The 11,685-nt window shown below is 35.7% G+C and overlaps 2 protein-coding genes across 5 annotated transcripts in view; one reads left to right on the top strand and one right to left on the bottom strand.

The window, feature by feature from the left end:
- Positions 1 to 834, top strand: part of LOC107629272 (protein enabled homolog) — a 2,109-nt gene extending 1,275 nt beyond the window's left edge. The window contains exon 3 of the mRNA XM_016332018.2: positions 1 to 834. This exon is cut by the window's left edge and continues 23 nt beyond it. Coding sequence (XP_016187504.1) covers positions 1 to 641 — 641 coding nt within the window. The 3' untranslated portion in view covers positions 642 to 834.
- Positions 2,673 to 9,498, bottom strand: LOC107629273 (DNA ligase 1). 4 transcript variants are annotated; one of them, XM_021117753.1, is made up of 19 exons: positions 8,755 to 9,498; positions 8,542 to 8,653; positions 8,313 to 8,429; positions 7,684 to 7,785; positions 7,483 to 7,599; positions 6,948 to 7,178; positions 6,760 to 6,854; positions 6,498 to 6,585; positions 6,210 to 6,341; positions 5,472 to 5,584; positions 5,257 to 5,358; positions 5,117 to 5,178; positions 4,851 to 4,922; positions 4,687 to 4,760; positions 4,559 to 4,618; positions 4,224 to 4,301; positions 3,557 to 3,634; positions 3,099 to 3,270; positions 2,673 to 3,050 (listed from the first exon to the last, which is right to left on the bottom strand). In XM_021117753.1, exons 1-19 carry the CDS (start codon positions 9,411 to 9,413, stop codon positions 3,013 to 3,015), a joined length of 2,502 nt encoding a protein of 833 aa, XP_020973412.1. In that variant the 5' UTR covers positions 9,414 to 9,498; the 3' UTR covers positions 2,673 to 3,012. The 4 variants fall into 4 exon arrangements, with proteins under 4 accessions (XP_020973412.1, XP_020973413.1, XP_016187507.1 ...); XM_021117754.1 differs by having other exon boundaries at positions 2,673 to 3,056; positions 3,111 to 3,270; XM_016332021.2 differs by having other exon boundaries at positions 2,673 to 3,128; positions 3,168 to 3,270.

The following is an 11,685-nucleotide window of genomic DNA, read 5'->3' as shown; positions in this document are numbered from 1 at the left end:
AAGAAGCTCAAGACAAATACCAGAGGCTTATCTTGGAGAAGTTATTTCTTCAACAACAGCAGCAGCAAAATGCTCCTCTGTCTGGAATTTCAAGCATTGAGGATGATCCTAGAAGAGGGATTGACTCAAGCAATGGCCTTTCATCTTCTGATTGTGAAGAAAGCATAGTGTCCTCTCCAGTTATGGAGCATTTGACTCAACCCCAAATGCAAATGCAAATGCAAACTCAGCCTCCACCACCACAACCACCATTAGTACCATCTTCTGTGAGTGATTCAATGATTGAGTTGACACCAGATAGGCCATTACCTGAAAAGGGGAAGCTTTTGCAGGCAGTGATGAAAGCTGGCCCTCTTCTTCAGACCCTTCTCCTTGCAGGACCACTTCCTCAGTGGAGACACCCTCCACCACCACTTGAGTCCTTTGAGATACCCCCTGTCACTATTCCTTCTGTGGTGGCACCACAACCACCACCACCACAACCACAACCACCACAGCTTCTCCACCAAGACTCCTTCATCAATGGAAGCTGCAATAACACTGCCACCAACAACTGTGGAAGGGTCAGTAGGAAAAGGGCTTTCTGTGAGAGCACTGATTCTCCTTCAGAGACCAAGTACCAAAGGATTGTACTCCACTGACTCTGTCACTACTACTTCTACTGCTACTACTACTACTAAGTACTAAGTCAAATTCGCCCATTTTAGTTAAAATTTATATATTTACAATCTTATAGGTTTAAAAAGATTAGGAATAGCAAGGTGGTATTGCAACTGATCTAGCATATGTACAGTGGTTTGTTCTAGAGCGGTGAGTTTATCCGGATTTTAACTATGTTGGAGAAGATTAAAAAGAAGCAAGGGTCATGTTTTCGGCTTTTGGTGATACTGGGGTGGATGAAGGAACTTATCCTTGGCATTTTCACCCTTCTCTTCACATTGTTCTTTTGTTACCGTGTGAAGAAGTGAAAAGGGTCTCTGAAATTGTAATGTAATGTAATATAACTAAGATACTGTAGCTCAGTTCAGCAAGTGGTGTGAGTGTGTGTGTGTGTGTGTTTTGTGTGTGAGAGAATGAGATTGATCTGTGTATAAGATCACATCAACAATTAAGAGGGATGAGTGATTGGGTGTGGAGTCGTTGGGGTTGGGAGATTGGTGTGGCCAACAACCAAAGGGAAGGCCTTTGAGCTCTACTTGTCGGGTTAGAGGGACCCACAAATCAGAATCAGGATCTATTACCGGTGTGATGTATGATTATATTGATCTTTTTTGTTTAGGCAACTTAATGATTCTTCAAGTCTCTAATCTTCTTTTGAAGGATTATTATTTATCTATCTATCTATCTTTACGCCTCTTTTGTGTAATCCTAATACTAATTGTCTTACTAAAGCCTCTTTTTTATGTATCTGAACCCACTTGACATTAAGAGCGAGCCAATGTTTATCTTCTTTTTTGAAGAGGGACAAGAACACATAACTTTGACAAACATAATCTATCATGTTCGGTGGAAGCATGGTAAAGAAAGGAAAAATAATACCCTATACCAACAAATTAAGCATGCTATATTAAGGTATTAAAAAAAGGGGTTATCCTTGGTCTTGTGCAACAAGGTACCAACTACCAAGTATGTTAGCAAAGTGTCAATTTTGCAGTTATCAACATCGATTACAAGGATGTAAGCCATGTTCTCCATAAATGTGACCATGTTACTCTGCCATCTCCATAAATCACATGGATAGTGTTCTCTAGAGGAGACAGGTAGAGATACAAAGAACGAATGCATAGCTTGGTTCTTAAGTAATGTATGTATTGCACGTAATTTCCAACTGTTATACTATGTATTAGCGTTATTACCTTTGTAGATAATGATCATGTATGAGAAGCAAATTGATTTCCTAGTGGAAAAAAGAAAAGAAAAAAAAATAGAAAAAGAAAACACTATGTCTATGTGTTACTTTCATTACGTCAATGAATATATCCTGTTAAGAACGGCAATGAAAGAAGTCCCAGAAAACACGCTAAGACACAATCACAATCCTCATTTCTCAACAGTTAACAATGGCTGCGCAAATGGCGCCACTCGTGCCTTACAGGACATTAGAAGAAAAAACAACCTATTAGTCAAGACGAGGCCTGATAAGAACAAAATCAATGCAACACATGTTAACATCACAAAGAAGATTGTACACATAGGACACAAAGCCCAAGCCCATGGATTCAATGATGGGCTTAAGTTCAAGGAACAGAATAATTATCACCACCGAAAAATTATGGAGAAGTTTCAAAGTTGGTGACTGCGTTCAATGTGTAAAAGGTTTAGGACGTCTTATTCAAAGAAAAGGCCATATAGGCTTTTGGAGATGAAGGAAGACTTGCTTGACCACAGCCCCATTTGTTCAAAATGAAAAAAATTAGGCAGAACTCTACTAAGTGTCACTAGAAGGCAATCATTGAACCCAGTCCTTCTTTCCAATCTTCAGAGTTTCTCAGGTTTCAACAAGACTTGGCAACATTCTATGGTTGGAATATTATTTTATCTTATCTTCTGAGTCAGGTCCATTGGGGGCATTAAGGTACATAGATATCTGATACAGTGACACCTAGAAGAGTTAGAAAGAATGCAAGTACATTGTACTATTCAAAAACAAAAGATTCCAAGGCATGTGAATGTGACAGAATTAGCTCTAAAAATTGAAGATGCCAAGAGCATGTGCAAATTACTAAGCAGCCTTAACTTGTCAAAGGGGAAACAAATTTTCTATACAAGTTAACACTAGCCGCTACATGAACAGGGAAGGGAAACTTCCCAAGATTATCCCAATAACAATGTAATTTGACGCAAATGCCAATTCCACATTGCAAGCTAAATTTTCAATTTATGAAAAATGAGCAGCTATGATCTCTACATATGCTTATATGTAAAGAATTTGCCTCTGCACATTAGACTAACATTGGATAATCAGCAAAAATGCTGAGATTCTATTGGTACAACAGCGTATGACAGCAGCCCTCACTTATCTTCATCTTCATCTGCATCTACATCTACATCTACATCTACATCTACATCTACATCTACATCTACATCTTCATCTTCATCTTCATCTTCATCTTCATCTGCGACTTCGTCTTTGTCTTCACTGCCAATCTGTTTTTTTGGTGACTCACTGCCAATCTCTCTTTTTGGTGACTCACTACCATCCTGTTTGTTTTTGTTTTTTTCTTTTTCTTTAGTTTGAGTGGCTTTTTGAGCATTATACATCTCAGCAACCTGTAAAAAGGGATTAAAGCATGTCAAAAGAATCAAATGTTTCCGTTTCCCAGTAACTATTATTGTAGTCAGATAATAAACATGAGAAATGCTCAAAACCTTGCGCACATAAGTCTTAAGTTGACTAAACAAGCTCAATCACAAAGCATTGTTCCCAACAGGGCAACAGATTATGAAAACTAATTAACCACAGTAATTATCTAATTAATTAATTTTGTCATTGGCCTAATGCACCCAACTTGGATGCTACAAGTTTATGTAAGAACTTGTGAAGATTATACTTTACCTGCTCAGATGATGAGGCCTGCTCGGGTGTTTTGTCAGGTCGAACTCGAACTAGCCGTGGGAATCTAAGAGATATGCCCTTTAGGGGGGAAAAATACATAGAGATACACCATTAAAGCCTGTCGATGAAAGTTAAATGCAGCAAGTGCTAAAAATAGTGATAAAAAATGAAGGACGAAATTCTGTTTGTCTCTGACGTTTGAGTTAAGTTCTAATTTTGTTTCTAACATTGAAATGTCAATTTTTTCACAAACGCCTTTTTGTCATATTTTAGTCTTCTGGTTAAAACTAAAATTTTTTCTTTAAAAAATGTCCCTTTTCCTCCATCATTATCATCTTCTAGGCACTGTCCAACAATTGTAATTTTGGTGGCTGTAGCAGTGGTTGTAGTGATTTGGTAGTAAAAATGATGGAAGAATAAGGAAAAAAATTGATAATAATAGAGGGAAAAGGATATTTTCGGAAGAAGTTTTAATTTTGACTATTAGACAAAAGTAGAACGAAATAAGACGTTTTGGAAAAAATAAAACATTCCAAAGATACGAAATTAAGATTTAACCCAAATGTTAGAGACTAAGACAGTATTTTACCGTAACATGAATAACCAAAACGAGAAACCAAAATTTGTAGTTTCTATAATCAATTCATTTGTTTCTACTTTCTAGTACCTTATCTGAATCTACTATGCCCACTGCAGCTCGGTAAACTGGGCTAATGGTCAAATCTGCAGCTTTCACCTCCCACACCTGAATAAATAAATAAGATAATACATGATCAGAAGTATTCCCTACAAGTTAAATTGCGATAAAACACTATACTTAAGGAAATATAGTTTAAGTGCTACTTATCAATGGCATATAGTACACTAATAGAAAATGACCTCATATCTTCCATTTAAGCAATAGAAAGAAGTGTGCAGCATTCCAATAATCAAGAGGCAAACGACAACTCATTGACAGAACTAGAGAACAACAAAATTACCAAGGGCATACAACACTCTTACCTCACTAGCTTCAAACCAGACATCAGGCATCTTCATTGTATCTCCATATCGATAGTATGGCTGAAAATCACTAGTAATATTAGGCAGGATTCAAACCAGGTTCAAAGAGGAACAAGAAATGGAGGTACCTTTGGCCCAGGAATCACTTCAGAACCAAGACTTTTAGAACGCTGTTCGAGCACGTCTTCAGTAAATCCCGTTCCTACTCAGAGTAAAAATTTCAAAATATGAGACAATTAATTTTAAGAAACAAAGGAACTCAACAGTTACTTAACAACATCCGATCACTCACCAATCTTACAAATACTTTGAAATTCTTCGTTATTGTAGTCATAGCAAGCAAGAAGAAAAGCACCATAGACTCCTACAAGACATCATTCAGCTTTCATTTCAAACCACTTTGAGCTCAGTCTGTAATATAGCATTATGTAGAAAATCCCTATGGCATACATGATATTGACAAGACAATATTGGAGGTAGCTGTTCTGCAATTAATAATAAAAGTAACAAATACAATACAGGCATCAGCATATCATAAAGAGTATACTTTATGATCACCTGTACGTTTCCCACGTCCATAGAATGCAGCTATAGGTACCAAATCTAGCGAGTCCCCTATGCTGCACATTAGAGAGAATGAATAAACAGAAATCCAGTAAGATTTAAGAGAATTAAGAAGTTAAATATTACACCCTTACTTATCCAGATAATCTTTCTTCAGTTTTAGCCAATTGTGTGACCGATTGGAAGGTTCATATGTAGAATCATCATTTAAAGTTTTAATGATTAATCCCTCACAGCTGCAATTCAAGGGACAAGCAAAATGACAAAATTAAACATAAAATTGGGTGATGGAAGAACAGAAGTGACGAAATTTCTAAACAATTGAAATTAAATAGAATCAATAGGAGACCTTGACCCAACAGCTTTGTCGAGAAATTTCTGAATTTCCTCAATGTCATTTGATGTTATTGCCGTTGCATACTGAAAAACTCCAGTTTCTTCTTCAAAAGAGGCATAAAGATGCTGCAATGAGAAAACAAGCACTTGTCAACATATTGTTCTTTACTTCTTGTTTATACAAAAAGCCTATTAAAAATGAGGCATAACAGTTCACAGCATCTACATGAGATTCAACAACTAATTAATGTTTGCATTCCACTTCATTGTGTGAGTACTTACTAAAAGGGCATAAGCTTTTGGTATTGGTCAATGCCAAATCTTTCAACTAAAGTACACCTGCCGAAGTACTACATTTTTCAATTCAACACACCTCTGCATTGCCTGAATGATATTCTGGCTCAAAGCCATCCAGCCCCATGAGAATATATTTACAGACCTCAGTTTGACAGTACTTGTGGAATCAAATCCTTATCACTAAGTTACAACCTCTTAGCAATGCATTAGCCTAGCACAAGAACTGCACAGTATTTTTAGTTATATCCATGTAAAGGTGTGCCAAGACAAGACACTAACTCAACCTACACTTTACAATGAATGTACTACTTATTTATGCCTTAAAGTTTTGTCTTAAACACCGGAATAACATCTTAGGGTTTGACCTTCAGCTAACCTTATAATAATATTTGAAATACAAGATAAAGGAGACAATAAAATGAAACCATCGGCAGAGCAGAGATAAAAGCTGTACCTCTCTACGGATTTTCAGGTTATCCTGAAGAAGTACTCGGCCATTAAGATACAGTATATCAAAAGCAAATATGCAGACGTCAACCTTTATATTATCCACAGATACATTTTTACGAGGCCGAGTAGCAAGATCCTGTCAAGATATTAGGTCATAAACATAAGTCCAATCTCAACTGCTTACATAAAATAAAAGTAATTGCATCATCTAGACAGGCAAGACAGCATAGAGGCGATTATTAGCATAAAAGAATGTCTTACCCACACAAAAAATAACCAGTATGAAGTGTACCTGGAAAGAACGGATGGTCTGTTTCTCACGATCATATCCAACAATTTCACAATCAAGAACAAATGATGATACAGTTGATTTCTTTAACCTGTTCATTGATGGCAAATATCAAAATAAATTAAGTTTAAGAAATTTTAGAAGCAGTTGGTGTAATGATTTCAATGTAATCATAACAAAGAGTGTTGATAATAGAAGTATTGATGATGACCCAAAAAAATGTTACTAGTCCTCAATTATAATATTCCAACTCAGTTTTCTTCACCTTGAAATTGCAGCAACAACATCAGGAAACTTCCCAGTATTCCGCTCAGCATTTCTACTATAAATCTCAACTGAACCATTTTCCATGTAATGTACCTGTCTCAATAAAGTTAATGTCATTGCACATATATAAATAGATAATACTGTGCAGTGTATTTCCAATAGAAAATTTGAACATGAAAGTGTCACCTGGGCACGCTCTCCATCATACTTGTATTCACAAGTAAACTCCACATCTTGCAATGAATTTAGAATATCAGAGATACCCTTCGTTGGTTTTGACAGCATAGGTCCAACTGGAATACCAGGAGTAAAATTACATATTGATGGAAGTTTCCATACACCATGCGTAAGAAGTGCAGATACTATTTCGTCGTAGACAGGAAGAACAGAGTAGACTTGTTTAACAATTTTTACAGCCTGATGAAAAAAAGAAACCAGAAATAAACAAAAAGGAAATAAAGAAAGAATCAATTCACTAGAGTGGTAGAGCCTATAACTTAATACATAAGAACCACGAAAATGTTGTATCATCATATAGTGCTGAAATGCTAATGCAACCCACAATAGACATTGTCAGCACTCCAGCCTCACAAGAATGAGCTTTGTATACTGATTAACTCCTTGCACTTTGTAACACCCAAACCAAAAACAAACAAACAAACAGACAAACTCTTTGCATCATATTTCCCAAATCTCAACAACCACAATGAGATTAACTTACCTCTTCCAAAGGAGACTTAATGCCAGCAGGTGGTTTAGAATGTTCTTCACTCTGTACTGCTGCTTGGCCTAATGCAGCTAAGAGAGTTTGCTCAGCCACACCAATCCGCAATTTTCCCTAGAAAACAAACCCACAATGTGATTAATATTTAATATGGAGAAGTAAGCCTTCTGTATTTTTTCAATAAAGCAAAGCTTCAACCTGTAGAAAACAGATAAGATATTGAGGTTCGCAGTCAGTTGCAGCAACAAGAAGTGCCTTTATATGATTCTTTTTCTTCTTTTGACTGTCTCTTCCAGATTCCTGTACACATTAGAAGTAAGGACAAATTGAGAGAATCCTACCAACATTCAGCTCTCAACCAAATAAATAATAATGAAAAGATCTTCCAAATCCCCAGATACTTGTCTTTCCTTCTCTTACAAGATACGAAATATGCCTATTAAGTATTAATATCCAACATAATCAACAATTAGAGAAGAATTGACTTAAAGACCAAAACACATACAAATCTTTAATTAGTCATGATAGAAAACAAGCCTCTTCCAACCATGATTCAGTATCAACAAATGAGTTGAGATACGGACAATATTCCGGAACCGGAACGATACTAATAAGTCAAGTTCCAATATTTTAAATATAAGAATAGGATCAGATAAGGATTTTTGTTGTTTCTCAGGTGTTCGAAAGAAAATTAAACCTCTAGAAAAACACTAAACACTAACATGTCCCTACATCTAATAACAAAGCACGAGCTTGAGAAAGAGGGAATGTGTTGAAAACCTTGGCAGTGCTTAATTGCATAACATACAAATATGACAAAATTTCACCTTGGCAATAAGACGGAAGGTGTTGAAAACCTTCCTAATAGTCAGAGCCTCAGGTTTCCGCATCATGGACTGAGATGAACGGCACTCCTTGGCAACTTTTCCCAAATCACCCACTTTCTGCCAAGAACAAACAACAAGAAAACATTCATCCTAAAGCAAAATGGCAACTCATCAAACAATCCCCATTGGGAAAGAGACAGTCAAAGACTACAAAACCCAAAAGAGTCACCTGATACTGCGTCTTGATTTTGGATTCAGTACTTCCAGTTGCCTCAGCAAGTGCCCTAATAATCGAAGTCTCGCCAATTCCCAATTCCAGCCCTTCATGCGCCGGAGCAACCCTACCATGCATTTAAACTAACTTAATTTGCATCCAAAGCACTTTAAAATATTAAAGAATCTTAAAATGAAAGTTAAATTTCACAACTTTTGAAACACTCACCTCTTCGCGAAGAGATAAATCAGAGGCACAAGATCCTCAGGGGTAGAGTATATCACAGTCTTCATCAAATTGCACACAATATCTGTCATCTTGATTCTGCCAGGCTCCATAGAAATCATGTCAAGCGCCAACGCCAGTAACGAGAACGGCACAGGCGTGCCCTTCTCCCAACAAGCCACTGAGCTAGGATCGAATTTCGAAGGCTTCGCCTTCAGCTGCGGAATGCGCTTCTTCAGCTCCTGCAAGGCAGATGAAGAAGACACGTGGCGAGTCTTGGTCGGAGGAGGGCCTTCTTTCTCCGGTTCTTGCTTGGGCGGGTCACTCGTTGGCGTAGGAACGGTTTCGGAGGGTTTGGGGTCGTTAGGGTTTAGCGTGGAGGTTGGAGTGGGGAGAGTGGAGGATGAAGGTTTTCGTTTCTTGGGAGAAGAAACAGTTGGTTGCTGCGACTGCTCGGCTTTCTTCTTCTTGGCAGCGGCGGCGGCGGCGGCGCGAGCACCGGACATGAGAGCGTCGAAGGCGGAGGGTGGTTTGGTCATTGTGCGATGGGGGAAAGGGAGAGAGAGAATGTGAGAAGAAGGAAATGCGAAAAAGGAGAGAACTTTAACGGAAATGGGGCGGCAGAGTGGTGGGTTGAAGAAGCATGGCCGGAATGCGAGCATCAACGAGAGAGAGAGAGAGAAAGAGCGCGCAGAGAAATTTGTGATGATATAAATGGCGGGAACAACACTGCTTCCACTCTTCTGGAGTTCTAGTAAAGTACTAGTTTCACAAATCATACGACTATGAATTATTAATTATTAATATTTTAGTTTCCTTTGGGCCTAGAGTCCCGTAACTATTAACTAATCACAAGGCCCAATGATTACAGAATTTTGAAAACACTAGGCCCAATAAAACACTATGTTTGCATGCAAGGCGGTCTAGAGATAATGATTTTTGCTTTGAAATTTAGTTGAAATCAGTAATAGAGAGGGGAAAAAAAAGTATAGGAGGCCAACTACAACATAAGTTAATTCAAGTTAATTTTTTGTATTTTTTATTTTGAAATTTAAAAAAATTAGAATAATAGAGAATTATTTTTTGACCTTTTTTTTTTCTTTTTTACAACAGACTTCCTGTTTTTCAACTAATTGACTTTAGTTAGCTACTATTTTAGTTAATTTTCTAACGACACTGCAGATAAAAACTTTTAGTTTGGGTATGTAAGTATATAATATGTGTGACTAACTGACTATTGTGATGTTGTAATACCTAAAATTAAAAACTATTTAAATCGTCATTCTGAAATAATATATATAATTATATATATATTTGCTTTCTCTTATTAGGTTAATTAAACAAGGCTGCAATAATATTGTGCCATTAGTCACATGACTTGTGTAGTAATCTCGCATTGTTAACTTTGTAATGGTTTACAAGAGTGTGTGTATATACATAATTACAACCACAAACTTTTCAAGTGGGTGAACTTGAAACTAAAGTTGATGCTATCTCTGAAGGCTTCAACTCAAAGACATACATGAACCTATATGCAAATGCAATCATGGAGATATTAATATTTGAGCGGTGTATTAAAAAAACAGTACATTATTAGTCTTTCTTATATGTATATTTATAGACTCATGAATGTGTTTCCTTCTAAAAGGAAAAAAGGCCATATCAGACAAGCCCTTGATGTCTTTGTTAACTTGATGATGAGGTTCAATCAAGGACATGGGATACATACTCTTTGTTTGGTTCCACTACTATTTTGTGTCATGTGTCATTGGCACCTTCATGTCTCATCATTTCTTCACATTTCATTTATTTGCTTCATTTTGTCCTTAAGTTCATTATTAATATTCAATAAAATCAAATACCTTTCCTTTTAATTAATCTAACGTCAGTTTAAATGATGCCCATTTCATGGAAGTTTAATTAGTAGATTATTATTGTTAAGACTTGAATGTGAATTACTTAATTAAGAGAAAATACTATTGTTAACTATTGTAAATATATTTGGTGTATATATATAATTATTAAATATATATACACATGCTCTTCAAGTTCGTTCACATGAACAAACTATTCACAGTTACAAAGATATAAATGGTATAGTTGTGTATATTGTATAGTCTACATCAACATAGAATTGCATGAGTATTTTAACACTTTTTTTTTTAACTTGGTAGTTAGTAAAGGGAAGATATAAAACATATATAAAATAAATTAAAGGTTTTAGTAGACAGGTATGCAGTTGGTTATTAATATGGGGACAAAGGTAGATTGATGAGTTAATCAAGGAAAATGAATGAATATGTAAGTACTACTAGTTAATTTTTTTTAAAAAAAAAATATATGTATAACAAAAATCAGTTATTAAATTAAATTAAATTAAATTCATAATCATATCTCAATGTATATTTAAGTGTATTTTTTATATTTTTAATATGTATTTTATATGAATAATTGTTTTTTAACATATACATATGCCTTAAATATGCAAAAATTATAAACAAATTAAATGGAGCTTCATGTGTTAGTCAGTTAGTGATGGTGATTATTAACTGAATTTAAATGTGTAAATAAAGCTGGTTGAATCTCTAATTTGGAGTGCATTTTAATGCTTCTCTATCATCTATATCTTCTTCTTGAAGGCCCCTCAAATATAAAAGTAAAATTAAAAAAGACCAAGAATTTAAATTTGTCCTTATATAACGCTCCATATATAATAATTAAGCGCGCACAACTACTTAATTTGCTCCTAAAAGTCTAAAACTGATTAGTACAATTTTATATACCATGCATGTAGTGTATGATTAATCATGCAGATATATATAATGTATGTGAAACAAAAGGTTGTTCAACAAATTCAAATGGACTCTCCATGATATTAGTACCACTACACGTTGGCTTGGTTTACTAAAATTTTGATATTTTAAATTAAAAATA

This window comes from Arachis ipaensis, chromosome B03 (genome assembly GCF_000816755.2).
Source record: "Arachis ipaensis cultivar K30076 chromosome B03, Araip1.1, whole genome shotgun sequence".
Lineage (NCBI taxonomy): Eukaryota > Viridiplantae > Streptophyta > Magnoliopsida > Fabales > Fabaceae > Arachis > Arachis ipaensis.
The sequence above is the reverse complement of the archived record's forward strand: the minus strand, read 5'-3'. Positions and strand labels throughout refer to the sequence as shown.